Source organism: Emys orbicularis, chromosome 5 (assembly GCF_028017835.1).
Source record: "Emys orbicularis isolate rEmyOrb1 chromosome 5, rEmyOrb1.hap1, whole genome shotgun sequence".
NCBI classification, from domain to species: domain Eukaryota; kingdom Metazoa; phylum Chordata; order Testudines; family Emydidae; genus Emys; species Emys orbicularis.
Genome location: NC_088687.1, coordinates 101,487,671 through 101,514,925, shown reverse-complemented (window position 1 = coordinate 101,514,925; position 27,255 = coordinate 101,487,671). Strand labels below are relative to the sequence as shown.

Below are 27,255 nucleotides of genomic sequence, written 5' to 3'. Positions count from 1 at the left end.
CAGGACTCTCCCAAGCTGTACCCGCAGCTGAACTCTGGTCACTTGAGATGGCAGAATGAGATGCTTCTCCCAGCAGGTGTTCAAAATATGATTGTTGCAGGCTCTTTTGAGCCTGGCTCTTTTGCAGGAGTTCCAACACACTGTATGCATAATAAGCTTGTGCCTCTGGCCCAGGATCGCAGAGTTATATAATGATGTCTGAATCTAAGCATTCATTAGAATTACATTTCTAGCTCACATGATTGCAAAGGAAAGCTCGAAAATATGATCTGAGTGTAACTGATGGAGTTATGTTTGCTTGTGTCTGCAGTCAGCCCTCCAGTAAAGAAAGAAGCAGCAGTCACTAGAGCCATGAAGGAAGCCACCTAGCCCTATGACCATCAACACAGCAGAGATGGCCCCAGCTGCTTTGGGACAGGAAGAATTGAGGGACTAGCTCTATAGGATTGGCCCTCTTGGTGAGGCTGGGGCTTGGCATGCATTTAAACGTTAGGTCAGCATAGCTGTGTCGGTCAGGAGTGTTAGAAAATCATAGCTCTTACTAATCCACAGTGAAGATGCAGCTATGTAAATGGAAAAGTGCTTCTATTGACTTAACTAACTTCATTCACCAGTGTAGGCTGCATCTACATTACAGGGTTATGTCCTCATATCTGCGCCGTCATAGCTATACTAGTATAGTCTCCGTAGTATAGACAACTTAGATCTCTGGGATCTGTTCTTTCCCTTGAGCCTTTTGGCTCTACAAGACAGATTGGGAGGGAAAAATCATAGTACCTCCCAAATGCTGTTCATTTGTGTCTCCAAAACGAGATACCACTCACAATAGATTGTATTGGTCTATCATTCACCTTTGCTTTTCTTATATGTTTTGATAACAGTGAAGGTTCACGATGTTGATATTTACATTATCATCACTGGACAAATGGGCTGCTCATCATCGGGCATTGGGATGAATGGGGCAGTTCAGACCACTCTGAACTATTGTTTTATGTTTCCGGCAGACTCAGGCAGACATTGTTCCATTGGTTTACACCACTCATTTTATGTTTTCAGGGTTTTCTCCAGAACCATAAAGGCTACCGATTTTTTTTTAATGGAAATTAAGATTCTGGATGACAAGAGGGCAAACTCAAAAAAAAAAATCAGAAAAACCCAAACCACTGGGTTTCCGACTTAGCCCAGTTTGAGTCGTGTTCATTGATGCCATTTATCTACTCTTCCAGATGCTATTAAATAACACTGGATCCTAACAACAAACCCTGTAGTTTCTCACTAGACATTTCCCCCACCACTTGATCATGCTCATTTTCACTTTTTGTTTGCAGTCCTTCAGTTAGTTTTTAATCAACATGACAATATTTATACCCAAACCATATTAATTAATGTTGAGGTAAGATCTTGTGGAACTTTGCATTCCTTCCTGTCTGTCTTGCATGCATTGAAGCCGAAAGGATTATTATTCCAAAAAGGCCACTGGGGCACAGAAGATCAAGCAATCTGCCTTATATAGTGGGTCACCAAAAGGATTTGAGAGCTTTTAAGACTTTTGTGGCAAGGTGGCTGAGGCATTCCAACTGCATCACCTAGAGGCTTGCTTGGCTACATGTTAAGAATCTCCCATTCCCCCTTTGCTGTTGGAGCTCACTGAACTATGGCAGTTTCCAATTTTTAGGCCTAAAAAGGAGATTCTTTCTCTTTGAACTCTAAGGTCACCAACTTAAAAACACTACACGCTTTCCCACGTCACTACAGACTTTGATGTGCAGGTTACTATGGATACTTTCTTTGGAAGATGTATCTTTTATATGGTAATTTATTATGCTTTTGTTTTAAATCACTCTGTGTTTTCTATACTGGTTACTGCTGGTGTATTTGAATGCTGCTAAATTTTAGTTACTCCATTTCTAAGAATGTACCAGTGCCATCCTGCCCTGTTGCTGTAGTGGTATTGGAGCTCCCTCCTGTTTGCAAGTTTTTGAAGATTATACTTGAATGTGCTGTACACTTTTTGCTCTAGTATGTGCTTAACCAAGCAATACAATAATTTAAGCTTATTGCTTTGTTCACATTTAAGTGTTCAGCTTCTTCCCTTGTTTTGATTTTCACTTTTTGAAACTTACAGGCTTTGCTGCATCTGTCCCCTTTCTAGGGACTGAGACCAGAAAATGTTATTTTCCAGTCTCCATCTGCTGATTGCCTATGTCTATATTTGCATATTATTGTACCTGAAAACAAGAGCCAAAATTCTGCCATTGGATGTGTGTTCATAGCTCCCATTGAAATCAATGAGAGTTGAGCACAAACTTCCAAGGATGGAACTTGGCCTTAAATTAACAGGTAAAAAATAAACCTTTCACAGTTGTTCTATACAACTCTTGTAAGGCCTGTAAATTGTTAACTTTTTGGCTTCTATATGAAGCTAATATAAGCCCTATCAGCTCTCAAGAGATGCATACCATCAGTTATCCCATACATATTAGCACATTTATGATTAAAAGGGTAATACAGTTCTGCTCTGTTTAGGTGTGTGAAAGCCATGTGTGTAGCCAGTACAGAGCATCAAGTTCTTTGCCAGATGAAAAGAAGGAGTTTCTGCAAAATGGACCAGATTTGCAAGATTTTGTGTCTGGGGATTTTTCTGACAAGAGCATGTGGGCTGAGTATAAAGGCAATTTAAAACGCCAGAAGGGAGAAAGGTAACTGTAGCTTTAAGTAATTACATTCTACTCTGATGTAGTATCATGCTTCGTTTAGTACTTGATATCTCTTGTATTCTACTGTACACAAATACCTGCGTATATCATATAATTTTTTGTCAAGTTGTGTGGTACTGGAATGGCTACTTCACGCTTCATTTTGGAAGGAATGGTCATTTGAAGAGGGGAAAGCATTAGTTTCCCATATGAACTCTTTAAACACAACATGCGGAGATAAGATAGCTAATAGTAATTTCAACACAGTTGATCAGATTAACTGTTATGAATACAAGTAAAAAATTTGAATACCTAAAACACCATTGGCAATATATTTTTATTTTCAGTGTCTTTGGCCCAAAAAATAGTGAATGGTTCCACTTACATAGCTCTATTTTAATTATAGCTGGGAAAAGAGTCACTTATTTGATTCATAAAATGTTACTGGAGATTCACAGAACTAAATAAATCACTTATGGTTTTGGCGAGTTTGATTTTTTTTAACCTAGCCTGAATGTATTCATGCTACAGACAGGTTGCACCACAGTTGTTTGTGGTTTATTAACAAGTAATGAGCCTGTAAATTGATAGCGCCCAGAATCATTCTGTGTAAAGGCAGTGGTAATATCTGAAAGTCTCATCCAAAAGTAATGTAATCTGCTCTTATATATGTTTTGCCCTACTTTAATATAGTAACTGTAGAACTTGTGTTGGAACTTGTCCAGTGTTAATTGCTAATTGCTTTAGTACACTAAATAATAAATGACAGAATAACAGCCACCCATCTTTTATATAACCCCTTTTATTATTATGGCAATCTGTGTTAATCTATAAAATTTGGTTCTAATCTGAAAAAGTGACTGTAAAATGACATTTTGGAGCTTTATGTTTAGTTTAGTTTACAATTTAAGAAGATGATTTTTTTTCTAACTTCCAGCTACACAAAATCAGTTTGAAATCTTAAAAACAAGCTGGATTCTTTCTGGCTGATGCATCTCCAGCAATAAAGAGTCTGCAATCAAACCTTGTCCCCTAATCCTGTAAAGAAAAAATTATGTCGGCAAAGTTTGCTTTCATTTACACCCATGAAACTCCATGAAGGCCAGGGAAGTTCCACCAGTGTAACAAAGGGCAGAATATGTCCCATTCTATGGCACTGACCAAAAGTTTTTAGCTATCCATACTGAACTGGTTGTGTACTTTGAAAAATGCACTTTAAACAGTATTCTCGATGAACAGTAGTAGCTATGATTCCTCTGGTGAAATGGCCACCAATATACCTTGAAGGCATTGGAGTGTTTGTGCCATGAACAGTAACAAATTATAAATATATATCAGTGGGACAATATGCCCAATTTGTGTTTTTGATAAATTGTTGGGTTTTTTTTTGTTTTTGTATGTAGATAGATTCATGAAGACTAAATTCAAAAGCTGTGAAAAACAAAATGAGCCACCCCTTCAAAATTTGCTAGGAGTTTGTAGTAGCTGTGTAATTATATTGCCAATGTCTGAATTACCATACATAGCATGGCAGTAAGGTTAGTGATCTTAAGCCCTATAAATGTGGATACTTCCATCTTAGCTTGGTGGCAGGCTAATAAATGAGGATGGAAATGAGGAGTATGGTACTTTTTTGAAATATATTAATGCTCATTTATGAATCGTGACCAGCTTCAAGGAATCTTTCATACCCAGAGGCTGTAACAAAGTAAAGTAGATCTATGAAATTAAGTGATTACATGTAAGTAATTTATTAATCCTTATATTTGCTTGATATTATTCAGGCTGCGACTTCCTCCATGGCTAAAAACTGAGATTCCCATAGGAAAGAACTATAATAAACTGAAGAGTACACTGCGAAGTTTAAATCTTCATACTGTAAGTCTAATGCCTGACACGTTTTCTTCTAGGAAGAAAGTAATGTTTTCATGATGTGAAATTCACCCCTTTGCTCAGGAGCAGCAGAGAGCCTATGCATCACTTATGCCTTTGTGGCTTAAGTGGGAACATATGATGCATAGGCCTTGTCCTCTGCTTTTGCACAGGGGTGAATTTCACCCATGGAGAACAAGGGAAGAAACAAACAGTAGAACATTGGACATTTTCCCTGCAATGATCTTAAATATGGTGGTGTGTTTCTCAAGTCCTCTAAGAAGTCAAAAGATTATCAGTGTGTCTAATTTAAGTGGAAACACTTGTATAATTTTTGGGACTGTATATTAATAATTCACATGAAAAGAAATTCAAGAAATGTTTGTGTTCTCTATTAAATATGCCTCCCCACTGATGGAAAGAGACAGAAGATGTAAGACAAGTGTAAAATTCTTTTCTTCAGGAAAAGATTGTTCTGCAATGTATCACAGATCTTGTGAATTTGTTATGAACTTTTTTATTACATCTAAAATGTGCATAATTAATGCAGTTTAGAATATGCGATTCTGACAGTTATAAAATTAATATATGGAAATATACCTATCTCATAGAACTGGAAGGGACCTTGAAAGGTCATTGAGTCCAGTCCCCTGCCTCCACTAGCAGGACCAAGTACTGTCCCTGACAGTTATTTTGATGAGCAGTTTTCAGGAAGTTGTGTAGTTCAGAGGAAGAATGGTGTTGGGGTTAAGACACAAGATTGGGTGTCACGTGACATATGTTCTCTTCCCAGCTCTTCCACTGACTGGGGCAACTCACTTAACCTATCTGTGATTTAATTTCCTCCTCAGAATTTCAGTACCTATCTAAGAAGAGAGGACAAAGTCCTTTGGTGGAAGGTGCTATAGAAATGCAATTTATTATTATTAATGTCATTTTCATTATAGGTGTGTGAGGAAGCACGTTGTCCCAACATTGGAGAGTGCTGGGGAGGGGGTGAGTATGCTACTGCTACAGCAACTATCATGGTAAGTCAATAACCACTTCTTACAATAGGAAATATATTCAGTTGATAGCAAATTTGGGTATACAAAAATCTCCAGCGTAGTGACCCATGTATATTATGCTAAAGTGCACAACAAATCTCTCTCTTCAACAGTATTAATAATTGATTCTTTGAAGTAGCATATTCAGTAGTTTCTGAGCTGAACAATACAAAGTTTAAAATATAAAGTTAACATAATCTTTTCTTATTTCAGTTGATGGGTGACACATGTACAAGAGGATGCAGATTTTGTTCAGTAAAGACAGCAAAAAATCCACCTCCATTGGATCTTAATGAACCCTACAATACAGCAAAAGCTATAGCTGAATGGGGCTTGGATTATGTTGTATTGACATCTGTAGACAGAGATGGTTAGTATGTTGTCAGTAGTGTCTTCCAGTGTAAGCTCCCATGCACACTATGCAGAAGTTTTAGAGTCCTCAGTCAGTTTGGGTTATTAGAGGTATATGGTTTAAACTTCTATGTGATTGATGAAAGGAATGAATGACTTAGAAACTTTTCAGAGATTACAAAATGCTCTTCCTGACTAATCCTTACTCCCCTACTTCTGATGCAGGCAAAATACACATAGAAGATATACAATTATGTAATTGGTTAAACGTTGGTTCCTTATGGAACCGATTCAGTCTATTTGAGTAGAACCTAATTTTAAAAAAATATTGCTACCTTTCCACTAAGGTTGTAATGGTTCTTTTGTGTTGTTGCTATCTTGGTGGAAAGACTGTATCAGAAAAAGAGTGTTTTGTATTCCATTGAAAGACCAATAGTTTCTAACCATGGCTTTCAATAAAAGAGCAGGAACAATTTCTTTTTGTGTACATTTCTCTTTTAAACTACCCCGTGGGAGAAAAAAGAAATTAAACCATACAGATCTGTGCTAAGATTAAAGGGGCTAAGGTAAACTCATCTATAATCAGGGAGATTTAGAATGAAGGTTCCGACTCTGTTCTAACTAACCATACTTAGCCTGGGTATTGTAAGAGTATGGTAGCATACCTATTGTACAATTTAGGCATAAGTAGTAAGTTAAGGGTGGAATTTCAGCTTTAATTTAGAATCACTTTACATTTTTGTGGTTAGATTAGACTCTTAACATCAAAGCCACACAGAATTACACAATAGTATTGTTTTTAATGTAAAAATACCAAATTATTGCATTGTTTCTAGATATTCTAGATGGTGGAGCAGAACACTTTGCAAAAACTGTATCACACTTGAAGGAAAGGTACATTATTAATTTATTACTATTAATTATTATTCAGCATTTATGTTGTGGTAGTGCCTAGAGGCCAAAAGCAGACTGGGCTCTATGGTGCTATTTGCTGTACAAACATGTAATAAATGGCAGTCCCTACCCAGAGAGCTTACATGTCCACTCCTGGATTTTTTATCCTCGCTTATGTAACACTGTTAGATTAAATAGATAGGCAGGAATGTTCTCCTGCTGAATTTCAGTTTATCCCAGATTCCTTTTAAAAATTAAGCACTAAACTGTTTCTTTGGACCACACATTTAGAGCAGTGGGAAACAGCTATCCATTTTTTTGTGGATGTTTACATTTTAATGATAGGGTTCTAGCACAGTAATAATGGGTTTGGGAAAAGATAAAAACCTTTGTAACTGGGTTCCAAAGATAATCTGATTTATTTTTCAGCTCTGACCTCTAAACTTTGCCATTTTTTACAAAGAGGTGCTCTCTGTGACCCTGATTCCACCTTTATACTTTCCCATTTACACCTTCTTCTACTTTCCACTTTATGCATTGTGCCAGCATGTCATTTTGGTAGCATGTTTGCATCTTTGTTAGAAGGTTGTAGATTTAATTCCTGCAGCCTGACTTGGGCATTTGCCTAATACTTACCCTGTAATGAGGACTAGAGGGACTCACTTCAAAGTCTATCACCAGTACTTCCTTGATTACCTGGAAGTGTTTCTGTATAGCAGTGGTTCTCAACCTGTTTACCACTATGGGCCATGTATGCAGCTCTCTGTTTTGTGGGCTGCATCTACACAATATATACTACCTGTATGGCCCTGAGGATGTCACATGGGCCTCAGCTGTGTGCTGATTGGGCCGCAGGTTGAGAACCACTGCTGAATAGTGATGCAAAGTACTTGTCCATCCAGCTTGGGGGAGCCAAATTCCAGTTATTGGGGAACTGGATTAGATTCCCAAATAGCAATTCAAAGTATTTACAGTCCATTAGGCCAGATGTCCCCTCTGTCATTAAGAAGTTCAGATGTTCAAATCCTATTAAAAATCTTGCTAAGTGTAGTATGGAGCAAAGATGAAGAAAATAAAATTCACATGTAACTTGCACTTAATTTGAGCAAGTCTGGTGACTCAGTAGACCATAGAAATGGCTCTGATGTTATGTTCGACTTATGCAACATTCATTTTATTTCGTGCACTAGTCAAAGCAGGAGTTGCACCTGTACAGTAACTCCTCACTTAACATTGTAGTTATGTTCCTGAAAAATGCAACTTTAAGTGAAACAATGTTAAACAAAACCAATTTTCCCATAAGATTTAATGTAAATGCGAGGGGTTAGGTTCCAAGGAAATTTTTTGGGGGCAGACAAAAGGCATTATATACTGTACAGTACTGTGGTTGGGAAGTGCCCCTGGCTTACCTCACACAGGCACAGCCCGCTGCAGGCAAGAACGCTAGGAAGCACCTTCGTAGCAGCAGCAGCAGTTTCCCCGGAGAAGAACAGGCGCTGACTTTGCCAGGGGATGCTACAGGCCCGCCTTTTCCCATCCCCGCTCCACTCCAGGCCCACCTCTTCCCACCCCCACTCCACCTTCTCTCTGTAGCACGCCACATCCCTGTTCCTTCCCCTCTGCCCCAGAAAGTCCTAAGCACCGCCAAACAGAACTTTCTGGGAGGGAGAGGGAGGAGCGGAGACGCGGTGCTTCTCCGCTCCTCCCCCTCCCTCCCAGCGCTTCGCGCTTAGGACTTTCTGGGAGAAAGTGGGAGGAGCAGCCACCAAACAGGGGGGAAGCACTGGGAGTGAGGGGAAGGAGGTGGAGAAGAGGAACTTGTGCAATGCTCCCTTGTAAAGTCGCTGCTCTTCCCCAGAATCTTACAAGCAATGGACAGAGCAGGCAGCCAAACGACGTTATAAGGGAGCATGTTCCCTAACTGAGCAGCGATGTAACTTTGAAACAACGTTAAGTGGGAGGACGTTAAGTGAGGAGTTACTGTACTATGTTTAGAGTAAAAACTAACTCTCAAGTATTTTCAGTGCTCCACTGTTTTAAATGTTTACCTAACTTAACTTTACTTTGTAGATTTAAATATCAACATCGTAGATTTAGAGTTGTTTTTAAAAATATTGAATTTTGATTTCTTTTAAAATATTCTGATATTTTAGTATCATGTTACTGAAATATTTGATTTGAGCATCAATAATAGAAATACCATGAGCATGTTCATTTTTCAATCTTTGTTTTTCAGGAATTCAAAAATTCTAGTAGAATGTTTAACCCCTGATTTTCGAGGGGACCTTAAAGCAGTGGAGAAAGTTGCTTTGTCAGGACTAGACGTATATGCCCATAATGTGGAAACTGTTCCAGAGTTACAGAGGTGATTAAAGGTGATCTATGTATATAAACAAATAGTAGGATGTATACAGTTAGAGGGTATTCTGTAATGTTCTTATGAAAGCAATATTTAGATCAACCAACATTAAACCTTAGCTATAGGTCCCTTTAACTCAACTCATTGTTAGTACATATATCACTTACACTTATAAATAGTAAAAATCCTCCGTACCTTATAATCAAATAGCGTCTAAAGTTAAAAATTAAAAAGTAGACAATACAGTTCTGTCTACCATAAATTTTTAAGTAAATTTTTCAATGAGAAGCTTGTCTTATAAAAGAAACAGGAAAGGAAAAATACTGATTTTTAACAGACGTCAGGCTAGATCTATTTCATAAGAAAGATAGCATACAAGAAAGATACATGTGATTACATTAAAACAAAATTAGTTTTTTTTCATTTTCATTTGCTCATTGGACCTCTTTTTGGAAGGAAAGAAAATTTACTTGGTAAGCCAGTCCCTGTACATTTTTTTAGCGTGTATTCAAACCTACCTGGCTGCATAATTGGAGCACCTGGAGCACCCACAGAGTCAGCGCCTATCACTATGGAATTATGTTTTCAAAATGAGGATGTATTTATCACACTTTGGCAAATAGCCCACAGCATTTCTCCATCATCATTATGTCTCAGTGCCACCAGTGGGAGCCAAGTCCAGTTGTCTTCATATAAAAGTTATGTTACACCTCCCAGTGAAACTTCCAGAATCCTCTGCTTTCTTCCCTCAATAGGCACGTGTGTTGTACATGATTTTGACCAGCAGAGGGCTACCTATCTTGTAAAGTAGCAGATTAAAAGTTTTATAGACCTTAAAAAGTGGAGTCAGCCAACTTCTTTTCTTTGAGTGACCAATGTTTTTCTACCACACAGGAGGGTCTCCAAGTACAACTCCATATCCCCAGCCATTGGCCTTTTTTCCTAATAACTTGGAAATTCAGAGTGATATCATCACACTCTGAAGTCTCCAGCTAAACTGTCTAAATTCAGCTTAAATATGGGTAGGCCATATCCACACTGCTGGTCAAACTGTGTAAACTGAATTAGCCCAAACCAGTTTTAATGTATGTTTAAACTTCCCAGTTTTAATGTACACTAAAAGTTCCCCGCATAGACTGTTCTTAAGTGGCTCCAACTAAATTTTCATGTAGACTTCAAATACAACTCTGTCAGGGCTGTTCCCCAACACAAGCAAAACAGTTTCATCTTTACTATTGTTGATTTCTTTGCATTATGGTAGAGCTTGTTGGCCCTACAAACATCAGGGCCTCAATACTAGAACTTGTACAAACACTTGATAAAAGACCATCCTCGCCCTAAAGACCTTACAATCTAAATAGACAATGGGGTTCTGCACAGAACAGCTTGCAGGATTGGGGCCTAAGTAGATACTTATATGTGTCCTACCACTGTAGTATCTTCAGCACCTTTGTTACTCCTTGGGCCAGATTCCCTCTTGTACCAAGATATACTCAGCACAGGAAAGAGTGAGTGCAGGGAGGGCCACTGTCAGAGACCCAGTACCAGCTCCCTGATTCTCAGGCTGTCCCAGCCCTAGGGACCATATACCTGCTCAGAATTTTCATAGGGCAGTGGAGCTCTCCTCTGCCCCCTACTTAGCCCTCTGTGCCCTATTATGCCTCTTCCCTTTCCTGACACTTCCCCTACAGTGGAAATGGGGGCAGGGTAAGGTGGGGAATGGCATTAATGATAGCTCTGTCAACTTTACTCCAGTTCCAGTAGGCATATTCTCAACTGGTCAGCTGTGAACCAATTATATTCCAGTTGCACTGCTGGGGGTTGGAACTGGGGTTGACAATCTGGCCCCTAGTGGTTAGCTGGAGACAATTTTCTGCAAAGCTGGGCTCACAGAGCAGCAGCACTTTGGTTGCATCAATCACAAGAGAAAGTAATGGAAACTTTTTTTTTTTAAAGTGAAAGCTTGGTTTTGCAGGAATTGACAAATATTTTAGAAAGTTGCTAAAATCTCAGTCCCCCTCAGTTTTTTGCACCTGTGATTTTTCCAGTGTCCCTCATCTCATGCATATCTGTGTTTTGTTTTGTTTTCCTATGGTCAAAACAATATGAATATTTTTAAAGGAAAGTACGTGATCCTCGGGCCAATTTTAAGCAGTCCTTACAAGTTTTGAAGCATGCTAAGAAGGTCCAACCTGATGTAATTTCTAAAACCTCCATTATGCTGGGATTAGGCGAGACAGATGAACAAGTATATTCAACAATGAAATGTAAGTTGCATAACTTAAGTATATGTATAAGCTCTACCATGTTGGAACATAACTGCAAGCTTGGGCATTGCAATATAACTAAAATGGACACACATGCATATAAGTTGGTCTGTTGGGAAAAATTGTTTTCTAACTTTTTTATGCAATAAGGTTTTGTTCAATTTAAAAATTGAAACTCTGCAACAACTGTTGTTTATACTGCTTTCAAATCGACAGGAATAATTTCACTATCAGAGTGCTGCAAGGGCCTGATCTAGCTGCCTTTGAAAACAACAGGCATCTTTCCATTGACTTCAGTGGGAGCTGGATCAGTCTTCATATCATTTAATGTTCATAATCATTTCAGGATCTCAAATGTGTACTTGTAATGGATGTTTTATTTATTTCATTGTACTTTTTTTGTTTTATAAGTAACATAAATGATTTTTTCTTGTTTGCAGAATAATTCTCTTTTGATTTTGATGCACAGATTATTTTAATTGTTCCTCTTCCATGAGCTGCAGTACCTTCTTATATGAACTTTTGCACTTACCTCTATTTTTTGAGAAAAATAAAGGTTAATATAATGTAAGTAGAACCCTGTATAGGATGAAATTCATGAATTCCATATAATTCCCCCCATCTCCACCCCAGGGGCAGGCTGCAGGCCTGTCCATCTACAACTGCGCTGTGGTGTTTCCAGGCAGCATGAAAGTTAAGATTCAGTGTCTCCTGCCTCTAAGACACGTTTGTGTCAGCATATTTGGAGCCAGGGTTTAGCCCACCTCCTTTGTGTGCAAATCACCCCCATATACCCATCTGGTTGGTCTGATCTTGCTCTTCTTCCCTCTCAGTGGCAGGAGTTATATGACATGTGAATTTACTAGGGCTATCGATTAATCGTAGTTAACTCACGCAATTAACTCAAAAAAATTAATCGCGATTAATAAAATTAATCATGATTAATTGCAGTTTTAATCACACTGTTAACCAATAGAATACCAATTGAAATTTATTAAATATTTTGGATGTCTTTCTACATTTTCAAATATGTTGATTTTTGTTACAACACAGAATACAAAGTGTACAGTGCTCACTTTATATTATTTTTATTACAAATATTTGCACTTAAAAATGATAAACAAAAGAAATAGTATTTTTCAATTACCTCATACAAGTATTGTAGTGCAATCTCTTTATCATGAAAGTGCAACTTACAAATACAGATTTTTTTTTTGTTACATAACTGCTCTCAAAAACAAAACAATGTAAAACTTTAGAGCCTATAAGTCCCCTCAGTCCTACTTCTTGTTCAGCCAATCGCTAAGACAAACAAGTTTGTTTACATTTACAGGAGTTAATACTGCCCTCTTTATTTACAATGTCACCAGAAAGTGAGAACAGGCATTTGCATGGCACTTTTGTAGCCGGCATTGCAAGGTATTTACATGCCAGATATGCTAAACATTCGTATGCCCCTTCATGCTTTGGACACCATTCCAGAGGACATGCTTCCATGCTGATGATGCGCGTTAAAAAAATAATGCGTTAATTAAATTTGTGACTGAACTCCTTGAGGGAGAATTGGATGTCCCCTGCTCTGTTTTACCAGCATTCTGCCATATATTTCATGTTATAGCAGTCTCGGATGATGACCCAGCACATATTCATTTTAAGAACACTTTCACTGCAGATTTGACAAAACGCAAAGAAGGTACCAATGTGAGGGCATGTCTTCACTACCCGCCGGATCAGCGTGTAGCAATCGATCTATTGGGGATCGACTTATTGCGTCTAGTGAAGACGCGATAAAATCGATCCCCGATGGCTCTGCCGTCGACTCCGGAAATCCACCGCGGCAGGAGGCGGAAGCGGAGTCAGTGGCGGCGCGGCAGCGGTCGACTCGCCGCCGTCCTCACAGCCAGATAAGTCGACCTAAAATACACAACTTTAGCTACGCTATTCACGTAGCTGAAGTTGCGTATCTTAGGTCGACCCCTCCCCCCCCCCCCCCCGTAGTGTAGACCTAGCCTGAGATTTCTAAAGATAGCTACAGCACTCGACCCAAGGTTTAAAAATCTGAAGTGCCTTCCAAAATCGGAGAGGAATGAGGTGTGAAGCATGTTTTCAGAAGTCTTAAAAAAGCAACACTCAGATGCAGAAACTACAGAACCCAGGGGCGGCTCTAGGCAGCAGCTAAACAAGCTGGTGCCTAGGGCGGCAAAATTTATGGGGCGGCAAAATGCTGCGCTACCGGCTCCCGCCTGGGGGGGAAGTGGCCGCTGCCCGCAGAAGACCGGCGCGAACAAGCCGAGGAGCAGCCCGTCCTCTGAAGCCGGGGCAGGGCCGTGCTACCAGCGCCTGCCTGGGGGGGGTGGGGTGGCGGTGGCCACTTCCCGCTGCCCGCGGGAGAGCGGCGTGAACAAGCTGAGGAGCGGCCCATCCTCTGAAGCCGGGGCAGGGCCGGTGCTTCCGGCGCCTGCCGGGGGGGGGGGGGGGGGTGGCCGCTTCCCGCTGCCCACAGGAGAGCGGTGTGAACAAGCCGAGGAGCAGCCCGTCCTCTGAAGCCGGGGCAGGGCCGTGCTACCGGCGCCTGCCTGGGGGGGGGGGGGGTGGCCGCTTCCCGCTGCCCACGGGAGAGCGGTGTGAACAAGCCGAGGAGCAGCCCGTCCTCTGCAGCCAGGGCAGGGCCGTGCTACCGGCTCCGCCTGGGGGGTGGGCGCTGAGAGCGGCGGGAGCAGAGGATGTTGATTTTGAACCAACGTTTGCACCTCAAAAATTCATTCGTCCTCGGAAAAAAAAAGACAGTTTTGTTATGAGGCTCATGATGATCCTATTCTCGATCCAAACGAAAGGTTTAAAGTTGAATGTTTCTATTGTATTTTGGATGTAGCTATAACTTCCATTGAAGAAAGATTTTGTCAGTTGCATGGTCATTGTGAAACTTTCGAATTTTTATACGATATTGGAAATAATAAAAATCAGTTTTCCAAAGAAGACCTCATGAAGCAGTGCCAAGACCTACATTTAGCGCTCAGTACTGATAACGCTGCTGACATTGATGCAGTAGAATTGTATGATGAATTAATAGCTTTATCTGAGCTAAGTCCTAAAACTTCTCCTCTAAAAGTATTAGAATTTATAGCAAGAAATGATTTTTTCACTCCAAACACTGCTATAGCATTACGCATTCTTTTAACATTACCAGTATCAGTGGCTTCTGGTGAGCGCAGTTTCTCAAAACTGAAATTACTAAAAAATTATTTGAGGTCCACCATGTCTCAAAATCGTATGTCAGGACTGGCATTAATTTCAATTGAAAGTACTATTGCAAAAAATTTAGATTTCACTGACTTATTAAAAGATTACGCAAGTATAAAAACCAGAAAAATTCAGTTCATATAAATTCTTTTAATTTATGAGAAACTGGAAGACACTAAAGTTTTTCATTACAGTGTATAGTTGAACTCAAATTGTTTGTTATTGTGTTTTTGTTAAAATTAAATGTTAAAATTACACTAGTAGGAAATTGTTTTATTTCACTAACTACAAATTCTCTGTTTTCATTTTTTTTAAATTTTAAACAGTCAAAACAAAACTGCAAAGTGCAAACATGTGTAAAAGCCAAAAAAAAGCGCGGGGGGGGGCAGCCAAAAATTTTTTTGCTTGGGGCAGCAAAAAACCTAGAGCCGGCCCTGACAGAACCCGAACCACCAAAAAAGAAAATAAATCTTCTGCTGGTGGCATCTGACTCAGATGATGAAAATGAACATGCCTCGGTCTGCACTGCTTTGGATTGTTATTGAGCAGAACCCGTCATCAGCATGGACGCATACCCTCTGGAATGGTGGTTGAAGCATGAAGGGACATATGAATCTTTAGTGCATCTGGCATGTAAATATCTTGCAACTCCGGCTAAAACAGTGCCATGCGAACACCTGTTCTCACTTTCAGGTGACATTGTAAACAAGAAATGGGCAGCATTATCTCCTGCAAATGTAAACAAACTTTTTTTGTTTGAGCAATTTGCTGAACAAGAAGTAGGACTGAGTGGACTTGTAGGCTCTAAAATTTTACATTGTTTTATTTTTGAATGCAGGACTTTTTTGTACATAATTCTACATTTTTAAGTTCAATTTTCATGATAAAGAGATTGCACTACATTACTTGTGTTAGGTGAATTGAAAAAAAACTATTTCTTTTTTTTTTCTTTTACAGTGCAAATACTTGTAATCAAAAATAAATGTAAAGTGAGCACTGTATAATTTGTATTGTGTTGTAATTGAAATCAATATATTTGAAAATGTAGAAACCATCCCAAAATATTTTTTTAAATGGTATTCTATTCTTGTTTAACAGTGCGATTAATTGCGCAATTAATTTTTTAATCACACGATTAATTGCAATTATTTTTTTAATTGCGTGATTAATCACAGTTAATTATTTTAATCTCTCGACAGCCCTAGAATTTACCAGTAGTGAAGTAGTTTCTTCACAGAACCATTTTTATTCTAAGCAGATGTTCATGCTAACTGTAATTGCAATGTTGAAACAATTGAAACAATTCATGCTTTTCATTGTACTTCACTATGGGGCAAACCCAGCACACAGCTCTAATAGCTAGGATAGACATTGAGAAGGGGAGGGGAGGAGGAGCTATACAGAACCTGATTCCTCAACCCTCCCATGGATCAGAAGACTACACTAGTTGCACTGAACAGCATCTTTCAGCAGCTGGGTAGGAGGAGGCTGGATTTGTCCTTAATGACAGAGTTTCACTGAATCCAAGTTTGGTATAAATTAGTTCCACCCTGTATTGATATCTTAGCAGAGAAGGCGTATGTGCTTCCTGAGGCATCAAAACTAGCATATCCCACCAAGGATGTAGAGCTGGTGGAAGATATTGGCAATTCCCCTTCAGTTTATTCTTTCTTCATTAGAATTGTATGCATAATTTCAGCATCAATCCTCTTTTAACTGTGGACTCAGATGAAGCATTTTCTTTTTATGTGTAGTTGGTGTTGCAGACTGTGTCAAATTAAGAGTCTGACCTAGATATACTAATAATCATCATAATTTTTACCCAAAAGGAAGTAAATAATGAATGCAGCTAGAACATGAAAGCTCAAAAATTGAGAAATATGGACATTAAAGGTAAACTGCAGAATGCAAGAAGAGGAATTCTCATCCCTGCATTTAATTACAGGGTATTATTAATGGAGTGAAAAGTACTTTACAAATAAATAAAAAGATACAATTCAGGCTTCAAAAGCTGACAGTCTAAACAGGTAATATGAAGACAAGTGATAGAGTATTGGATACAACCAGACGCAAATGTTTGCTGGTGATACTTAGGTCAATTACTTTAAAAAAAAATTCGCTATTTTAATACTTCTGAGGAGAGGAATCAGGTTTGTAGACCTCATGCAAGAAGTGAGTTTTTAGGAAGACATCTAGGCATGAGATACTGGAGGCACATGGACCAAGCTAGGGAGGAGTAAAATCAATCACTTTAAAAAATATATATACATATCTTAAATACTATGCACATTTTTTTTAAAATCAAATAAAAAGCTGTATCTTCACCACGGTTCAGTGTGGGCAGAAACTCCCCAGTGGAAACTATGGGGATGGCAAGAGATTATCAGATTTGTTGTAAACTGTACTTCAACAAAATGCCAAAATTAGCCTAGTCTAATGAAGTATCAGGAAAAATGTCAGATCCCGCTGAGAGACAGACACATCAGCCACATTCACTCTTAAGGAGATAGTAAAACAGTGAAAGGACTTACTAAAACTGCTTGAAATCAGTTTTTAATATATTTATTTTTATTTACTAAGTATCTTGTTGTTCTAAAGTATTTATACCTAAATTCTGCAATTTCTCTTTAGCGCTTCAGTCATGCCCTCTGATGCTATGTATTGGAGGGTAGAATTTAATCCCTTATTTAATGAGCTAAGGAGTGACTTGCACTCAGAACTGCATTTTAGGTAAGATGATTTTTAGTCAGTAATGATACATCATGATTCTGTCACCTGCTAAGAAGGCACTTTTCTTTTTTATAGTATTACGTGAGGCAGATGTCGACTGTTTGACCTTAGGACAATACATGCAACCAACAAAACGTCATCTAAAGGTACAAATGCCTTGAATTTACTGGAAGCAGACTATGACCTGCACCTGATACCATTGTTCCCCTTCCCTTGTCAGAATGATGTCTCATGCCCATCTACACACCTTCTCACTATATGTCAGCTATGGATGTTTGAAGAGCACTCCCCTCAGATTGGGTAGCCATTCTTGCTCCACCCCACCTGCCTTTTCTCAACAGTTAATCTGCTCTTCAGTGTGAGGCTGTTATGGGCTCCATGTTAGAAATTCCTGCCTGATGAATATTGTGAAATGTATAAATCCTAAAGTAATTAAGAGTTTCATCTTGCCACATCCTGTCTGAATGTAGAGTTGGCATTCCAGTTCATTAACATTAATTATACATTTCAAAGTTATCATAGTCTGAGCAGAATTATTTTTTTTCCATCCAGGTTGAGGAATATGTTACCCCTGACAAGTTTAAACACTGGGAAAAAGTGGGAAATGAGCTTGGATTTCATTACACAGCTAGTGGTCCTCTAGTGCGCTCCTCCTATAAAGCAGGTAAAGTACTGCACAATGTTAAATTATTATGTAAAGGTACAGATGTAAAGTAATTGATATCAAAAGCTCACAATAATGGTTCTTTGTTTTTTTATACAGCAAATGTATTGTCTTTTATAGTTCCTTTAAATGGGTTGCTATTACTTGAACAATTACGATGCTGCTTTTATACTCACATTTTATAAGACTAATATTATTTAGCACTACACTTACTGCTCCAGGTATGGATTTATTTAAAATGTTGTGTATAATTTGCAACTTTTGCCATTAGCTTCTGAGCAAAGTGGGCTTTAAAACTGCCCTCCCTCATCTGTTGTGTCTTTTGACAGGGCTTCAGAAATAAGCCATTTTAATAACTGATTTTTCTGTTAGAAAGTTCACTGTACTAAATTACAGCTAGCGCTACCTGAACTAACATGTAGGCCCATATTCTCTTGCTGTGCATGGGCAGCAGAAAAGAGCCAGTTGCAGTTCTGTGCCAGCTCCAGAATAATATAGAGCACCTTTCAAGTACTTACACCTCACAGCACTGTGTAAAATAGGGAGAATTCCATTTTATTATTGGATATGCTGAGACACAGGATGTTAAATAACTTTCACACAACCAAGCACTAGCAGAGTTGGGGAAGACAACCCAGGAGTCCTGACTTCCAGCCTCATGCTGTGATAGTTAGAATTCTTATTGGGTAGGTTTGGATTTTCTAGAACATTGGCCACAGTATGACTACATGTATACTGTTTTATTTGTTCTGTTTAATCCCCAACGCAACTAAAACTGATTTATAGGTATTAATTTTCATTTTAATTAGGTGAATTTTTCTTGAAGAATTTAGTAGAGAAAAGGAAGACAAAGGTCATCTGAAGGTGGAAGAGGACCCATTTTAAGTCACCTACAGCTTTAAAGATTCACTTTTTCATGAGTTCATTTAATTCCAAAAATATAGCATCCCACATCATGGAATGATGAATGAACTTAATATTTCTAGAACACTGCTCCCCTGACAAAACAATTGACATTAATTCGCCTAGTTCTTCTTAGTTGCTATAAAATTACAGCTACATGGTACTTTAGTGTTCAGTGAATCATCAAAAGCCTTAGCTTTAGAATGTATCAAAGCAGAGACTCTGATTTGGTGAGCAGGGGAATTATGAGGAAAAAATAAAGAGAAATGAAATATATATGTAAACAAAAATGGATGGATTGTGAAATCTGGTATAGTGTATTAAATGCTGAAATAAAGAAAAAAAATCTTGCCACCTGCTGCAGTGGAGTTGTGACTTTTTTCTTCTTCTAGGAGTGCCACCTCTACATTTTTTATTTACTGGGGACCAATACTTAGTTTGAAATGTATGGAATCTTGCTAAGATGTTGACATTTTTATATTAGCACTTCACATCCTGTCTTTTCCTCCTCCTCCCCACATTTTCACTTTCCACCGAGCCCATGAGAGAAGAATGAACCTGTCTAAAATTATACTCCTGAGGGAATTCTGTGCCAAAAAAATTAAACATTCTGCATACAATATTTTAAAATTCTGTGAAATTGTGCAAATTTTATTGGTCAATAAATAAACGTGGAGGTTCCAGCATTGAAGTGGGGAGCACAGGCCCCTGACTGCACAGTGGTGGGAGATCACCTCCAGCTCCTGCCCTAGGACATGCACTCGGCCAGTGCAAGGGCCAGACCTGCCCCAGAAACACCCTGGGGTCCTGCCTCTCCATGCCAAGCACACTAGATGTAGACAGGCAGGCCTAGCCCAGCAGGATCCAAGTGTGGAGGGGCTTAGTGTGGGGAGATCCAGGTGTGGGGTGATAGGGTTCTGTGTGGGACAGTCTGGGTGCAGACAGCTTGGTGGGGGGGAGCCTGGATGAACAAAACTCATGGGGAGGGGTTCTGGGTGCAGAAGCAATGGGACTCTGCAGGAGGGGTCCAGGTGAAGGTGGTTAGGGCTCAGCAGCAGGGGGGCCTGGGTATGAAGAGCTCAGCGGGGGGTAGGGGTCTGGGTGCTGGGTTGGTGGGGCTCAGTGGGGTGGGGATCTAGGTGCAGGGAGCTAGTCAGGGTGGTCCAGGTGCAGGTGGAGTAGGGCCTATTGGGGAGGTTCAAGTGTGGGGGAGCAGTCTGGGTGCAGGGGTGGGGTCCAGATGCAGGGAGGTGGGGCTCAGCCAGGGTGTCTGGGTGCAAGGGGGCTCCAGCTGCAGAGGGTGAGGCTTGTTGGGGTGTGGGTTTGGGTTCAGGGGGCTCAGTGTCTGGGGGTTCAGGGTTAGATGGTGAGGCTTAGCAGGGAAAGCTGGGTATGAGGTGGGTCTGGATGCACAGGAGTTGGGCACACGAGGGAGCAACTCCCTGTACAGTGACCCCTCCCTCCACAACTGAGGAGTGATTGCGGCAGGAAGGAGGGGGGATGTGGAGCTTCCTGCAGCCAGAGGGGTTTCTGGGGGTGGGTCTGACCCTGCCCTGGACGTTCCTTGCGGGGGAAGAGGAAGTCCCATCCTCCCCAGCCCTGCCGGGAATAGCAGCTAAGCCTGGCACAGGATAGGAGCCACTGGCTGGGGCATCCCCAGTTCCGCCCCTCTCACACTGATTTACCTCTCCACTGGCTGCTCCGGATACCCAAAACAACGCACCTGTGCTACTGGGGAGCGGTGCATGACCATTTTTGCAGCTTCCCTATCAGAAAGTCATTTTTCTGCAGAGAAGCAGAGAAATCTGCGAGAGACATGAATTCTGTGCTCACCCAGTGGTACAGAATTCCCCCAGGAGTAAAAATTAGGAATGGTTAAGTCCCTGCTTCTCAGCTAATTAGCATAAAAGGTTGCATGCTTTTATATGGGAACCTCATAGCCCTCCTGTTCCATGGCCTCCCTGGGTGATCTGGCCCTGATTTATTGCATTAGATGGTGTGGTGTTAAGTTAGTAGGATTTAAAAACTGATCATCCAAGAAATTAAGTCATTTTCATTAGTAGGCAATAAAATGCAACAACTAAAGATTCCTATCTTTTTCAGAATTAGTTATGTAAATAGGGTTTTTAATCTGCATGAAAATTCATCAATGTAGCTTTTGGCTAATTGTTACAAGCGGTGTGTTCATTCAACCAATAGTATTTGATATAAACACCAGAAATATAAAAAGGACTTAACTATAAGGCTATCATCCAGCTATGAAAAAAGGACATTACACAATAACTAAACTGTTTCTTCCCCCCCCCTCCCCCCCATTGTCTGAGATGATGCTGCTGGAAAGTGTTTCCAATATTATTTCATGTTTGAAGTATTTTATGAAATCACTGGTGGGTGGGTCTGAAGGTTTAAAATATCTGTTTTTCATGCTCTCACTCAACCATTTCTGATACACAGCTTTTATAATTTGAATCTCTACCATGAACCCTGCTAATACATTGTTTGTAACAAAGTTTACTCAGGCCTGCTTCTTAAATGGAGAGGCTTGGTACTTCAATTTTTTAATATTAATTACTTGTTACTTTAGATTAGTATTTAAAACATATCTATTTCAGAACTTTTGAGGACACACACACAGTAAAGATAACAGATGACAAACTTCCCCTCCTGAAATCAGAATTTCTTCAGCCACTCCACTTTAGGAAAAGCCTTCCCACCATACTTGTTCAGGTTTTCTGTATATATACCAGGCTATAAAGGCATAATACTCATTTCACTTGAGGCCAATAAACTGGGAATCTTGTTTTGTTAGCTATACAGTACAGGCAAGTTTAATATAACTCTATACATTACTCTGGCATAACCGATCAGAATCTCTAAGTTATACCTCATTTAAAGATCACTTACATTTAACAAGCTCAAAAAACACTTCACCACATGCCAGTTTCAATTTCACGCGGTCTCCCTTATGGTTAAATATTTCCAACCTTTCTTAAATTTTGATGCTGTACCAGTTTTTTGTGCACCATTAAAATCCTAACCTGAAATCTAACAGGCTTGTTAGATTCATAGAATTTCCTCTCACTTACATTAAGGTAAATCCCAACCAGCCCCACTAAAGGCAGTGCAGCTACACCAGGTGTAGACAACATAAGCAAGAGGAGAATTGGATCCATCGCTTTTTGAGTGCAGGTCAATAATCCCTCTACACTTGCTGCAGTGACTACTTGTCTGATGCATGGCCAGAAAGGGTTAAACATCCTGCAAAATAAATGACTCAGATTCAACCCTTAAAGACATGTGGGGAGATAACATTTGTGTTTTTGTGTATTTACATATGTATGGGTAGTGGTCAACAATGTAATCAACAATCCCTGTCTGTGCTGTATTCTGATAATTCAAAGATCAAAAGAACATCCTAGCATTTAAAAGAAGTGTAAACACAGGGTATCTCCGTATTCATCTCTCTTTGACAAGTATAGCAAATCATCAGTGAATGGTAGAGGAACAGGCGATTGTCTTATGTTAAGTCATATAGCTAAGTACCGGTGATAGACCCACTTCAAAGATGCCCTGATTACCGATTGTTCCCCGATGGACTCCAACTTGTCAGACAACCTGAAATTGTATAAAAGATCCTTGGGTGCCGATCCTTTTTTATCTCAGATCTGCTTAAGCTTCATCAGGGGATGTTTGAGTCGCAAGATGAGATCCCAGTTAAGCTGGTACACCCTGGATATGATATTGGACATTGGACTATAACCTATGAACTAAATTCTAAAGGAACTCTTTGCAACTACAAAGCGCACCATCTCCGCTATGTATCTGAACCTCAAGAATTGAACTCATGTCTGTATGTATACTGATCTTTTAACCATACTCTCTCCCTTTTCTTTTAAAATAAATTATGATGAAATGAAATTTTCAGAAATCATCATATTTGACTCGGGAGGCCTGAGGCTGGGTTACGTTAAGGGAACTGTGTTATTGGTTTCTGGGCAACCAGTGAGGTAATAAAGAAGTTGTTTTATGCTGCCTTGGCACATTTAAGTATTGAAAATATCCACCACCTTTGGGCATTATCTGCCCCATTCTTTGAGTGACGACAGCTGGCCCCCCTGGGACCCCGGTCACAACTGGCTATGCACTATGCTTTAATTTTGTTGTTTTCAGTGAGTTTGTGAATCAAGATATTTTCAAAATTGTAAAAGGCACTTGTATTCAGTCATTTAAGAACTCATCCATGGGATCCCGGGCGGGGGGGAAGTTAATGGATTTTTGTCATCACTGCCAGAAGCCAGAAATTTTGCTGAATATTTTTTTAAAAGCCATCGTTTGACCAAGTCTGAGGAGTTTCAGCCCAAACAGAAAAAATAAGAGTTATGAAAAGGATGAAAACAAGATTTCAGAAAAGAATGGCCCTTTCCATTTTAAAAACTTTGTTTCTAAAATATCTTAAAAGCACTGTGAGCTTATAAGCTCTTTGGGCAGAGACTGTCCCTTGCTTGTACCTAGCAGAATCTGGCCTGTTGTGATAAATGAGTCAACAAATTTACCCAAATTGTGACTTCAACTGTAAAATGCATGTAAAAGTTCATAAGATGTTACAATAACCTATAATAGCAAATGTTGAAGGGAAAAGGTACAAAAGGGAGAAAGAATAATTAAATTAATCTAAACAAAAAGGCCAGGTTGATATGATTCCAAGACTGTGCTGAAATTATGCTTATTAAAAAACAGGAGATGTGGAGCCCAAAGTTAATGACTTAAAATTGATATTTTGGATATTAGGCCTACTTGTGGACAAAATAAATGAGGGAATGGGCTATTCCATCCATCGCTCCTTTTTTGGGTTCCTAAAAAAGATTTTTGTGGGAAAAGTAGGAAAGAACAGACTAATGGAGCAAGCTTTACCATCATGGCTGCCATGTTGTTAAAATGAAAGGCTTAATATTGAACAGTTATAGCATGTGAAAGGTTTTTTCCTTCTTTTCTGTATCTTTAATAAAAATTTAATGGATTTTTAATAGTGTATTTCCCAATGTAGTAAGCAGGCTGAGATCTCAGTATACCAAACTCTGAACCTTTTGTAACACAGTTTCATGTTGTACAGTGACCAAGTTACGTTAACACCTTTGGTCCTATTTTCCATCTAAATTCATATGACAGGCCCCTTATCACCACACTATTTGAGCACCTCACAGATTAATTTTTTCTCCTCACAAAACCTCTGTAAAATAAGGGTACCTCACAGGTGGAGAATTGAGGCATTAAGGCCCCAATCCTAAAGTTAAGCACATGTAAATATATTTGCAGAACAGGCCTAATAACTTGCCTAGGGTCCAAGAAGTCCATGACAGAACTAGGAACTGACCACTGGTCTCCTGAAGCCAACTCCAGTCCTTCCTCTAATGGGGCCCTGATAGGGTTATCAATAATTCAGAGTATAAGAGGATGATGAGGAATTCTTAACATTCTGAAATAGAGACTACAGTAGCACCTTGCTGACCTGCAGGCTTTATAGCTCATACACACACAAAAATGGTCTCTCCCCAGCTCTAATATTTAAAAAGGACAACAAGAAGAGGACCAAAAAAAAACAAAAAACCGACTTCTGTCAAAAAAATCAAAAAAAAAAAAATCTATTTCTACAGTAACACCCAAGATTACTATAACAAAGATTAGAGAAAGTAATATTTTAAAGTTTACTTTGTGCATCTGAAAGCACTGTCAGTAGAGGTGGTCAGAATGAGGGAAAATTCAAGGAATTTTTCCAATTAAATTTCACTCTCAGCAACATTTTATTTATCCATTGAGTCACTTGAGCCCTGATCCTCAGAAGTAATTAGGTACCAAACTCCCATTGCAATCACTTGAGAATCCTGGCCTTGATTCTGCAGTTTCTCCTGTCTGTGTGTGTCATTCATATAGTAAAGTGGGGGAGAGAAATAATTTTTAAAAAGGAAGTGTGAGCAGAAGATTCAAGCAGGAATGTATCTGAAACTACTTTTAAACTTTTTTTTTGGTCTAGATTTCAAGTTGACATTGACTCTTTAATAGCAGATGCTGTGATTCTCTTTCTACCAGAGCGTCATTACAGAATGTACATTAGCTTATAAAGTATAAATTAAAAACAAACCTACAGCTGGCAGAATAAGGGCTTGATCCAGTTGCCGATGAATTCAATAGGAGTCTGTCCATTGACTTTAATAGGAGTTGAATTGGGTCCTAACTAAACAGAGATATTGCATCACAAAGTGTACTCTGTTCTTTAAAAAAAAAAAAATTGTACTTATAGGAGTTCACAATAGTGAACCCCTTTCATTAGTGTGAATTAAGGAGGTTCTCCTTTAAACACAATTGATGCTCCAGCTCTTCTCCATTAGTAAAAAGTTTCTTCAATTTTGGGAGGCAACATAGCTTAATGCAAAGGTGTCTCCAATACTCCTAAAAGCAATCAAATAATCCACCACATTTGTCAAGGCTGTATCCCCACTTTGAACTTTAGGGTACAACTGTGGGGGCCTGCATGAAGACTTCTAAGCTTAATTACCAGCTTAGATCTGGTCCGCTGCCACCATTCCCAAAGACTAATTCCCTTCCCGGGGAAGCCTTGAAAAACCTTTCACCAATTCCCTGGTGAATACAGATCCAACCCCCTTGGATCTTAAAACAAGGAGAAATTGACCATCCCCCTCCTTTCTCCCACCAACTCCTGGTGAATACAGATCCAACCCCCTTGGATCTAAAACAAGGAAAAATCAATCAGGTTCTTAAAAAGAAGGCTTTTAATTAAAGAAAAAAGGTAAAAATCATCTCTGTAAAATCAGGATGGAAAATAACTTTACAGGGTAATCAAACTTAAAGAGCTCAGAGGACTCCCCTCTAGTCTTAGGTTCAAAGTACAGCAAACAAAGATAAACACTCTAGTAAAAGGTACATTTACAAGTTGAGAAAACAAAGGAAAACTAATACGCCTTGCCTGGCTATTTACTTACAAGTTTGAAATAGGAGAGACTTGTTTAGAAAGATGTGGAGAACCTGGATTGATGTCTGGTCCCTCTCAGTCCCAAGAGCGAACAACTTCCCAAACAAAGAGCACAAACAAAAACCTTTCCCCCCCAAGATTTGAAAGTATCTTGTCCCCTTATTGGTCCTTTAGGTCAGGTGTCAGCCAGGTTACCCGAGCTTCTTAACCCTTTACAGGTAAAAGGATTTTTGGAGTCTCTGGCCAGGAGGGATTTTATAGTACTGTACACAGGAGAGCTGTTACCCTTCCCTTTATAGTTATGACAACATTCTCTTGAGTTATTTTAAAATTTAGTCCAGATTTCAGTTGTTTAGTAGGGTTATAGAAACAATATAAAATGCAATATAAAATGCTAGATGGACCTTTGGTCTGACCCAGTACGGTCTTTCTTATGTTATGTTAACTACTTCAACTCCAGCAGGAGGATCAGTGACATAGAAATCAGTTTGAGAACACAACAAACTAGAAAGAGAGTGATGTGTTCTAGATATTCTATAATAGGATGAAGTCAGTCATTAGTGCCCTTAATCCTGTACTCTTTCACAGCTGCACTTGATCCAGCATCCCTGCTGTACATCCTTGTTCAGCAGCCCAGTTGCAGAATTAGTATCTCCCCCCAAAATGAGCTTGTTGTTCACTTGCAACATTCCTGGATGTAGAACAGCTGGCACTGGACTTGTTTTGACTTACCTCATAGGAAGACTTGAAATGATAACCATAGCTTGTCCCACAGAAAGTTTTTGTCTTAGGGCTAGATCCACAAAGGGGACTTAAAACATTACGCATTGCAACGCTGAGACTTGTGCCCTGCCACCTACTGGAGTCCAGAGCTCCAGAACAGGCATCCACGCTCCCTGTACAATGCATGGGGAGAGTCACGTACCCAACAATGGGATCCACAAAAGCCAGCGAGGAGCCACTCAAACGGAGCCAATAAGAAATGCCAAGGAAACAGGTAGGCCCTAAACACTCCCCTTCATTCAAAGGGACTAAGGCACCTAAATCCAGGCTGGAGGGAGGCAACCTCCTTCGGCTGAGGTGCTTTTTTTGGGGGGGGGGGGGTGGAGGGCACACACACAGAGGATGTCATTGGAACAGGGACTTGAGTCTCCACATCGCAAGTGTGTGCCCTTACTAGTGGCCTATAGGCTTATTCACTCTTCTCCTGGCCTACTGACTATTAACTATTTCACACCAAGTGGAAGA

The 27,255-nt window shown here is 39.7% G+C and overlaps 1 protein-coding gene across 1 annotated transcript; it reads left to right on the top strand.

The window, feature by feature from the left end:
- Nucleotides 1-1,748: 1,748 nt before the first annotated feature.
- LIAS (lipoic acid synthetase) lies at nt 1,749-19,340 on the top strand. Its single transcript, XM_065405223.1, has 11 exons — nt 1,749-1,811; nt 2,527-2,699; nt 4,481-4,574; nt 5,516-5,596; nt 5,828-5,984; nt 6,802-6,859; nt 9,096-9,224; nt 11,340-11,485; nt 17,531-17,601; nt 18,008-18,119; nt 18,929-19,340. The coding sequence occupies exons 1-11, from the start codon at nt 1,776-1,778 to the stop codon at nt 18,979-18,981; spliced, it is 1,110 nt and encodes a 369-aa protein (XP_065261295.1). The 5' UTR covers nt 1,749-1,775; the 3' UTR covers nt 18,982-19,340.
- The last annotated feature ends 7,915 nt before the right edge of the window (nt 19,341-27,255 follow it).

What these genes read in the sequence shown, in the direction of transcription:
- LIAS (XM_065405223.1), top strand. Translation starts at nt 1,776, where the DNA reads ATGGATACTTTCTTTGGAAGATGTATCTTTTATATG. An exon ending in GAAGATGTATCTTTTATATG is followed by an intron (nt 1,812 to 2,526) that starts GTAATTTATTAT and finishes TGCTCTGTTTAG; the next exon opens with GTGTGTGAAAGCCATGTGTG. An exon ending in CAACAAAACGTCATCTAAAG is followed by an intron (nt 17,602 to 18,007) that starts GTACAAATGCCT and finishes TTTTCCATCCAG; the next exon opens with GTTGAGGAATATGTTACCCC.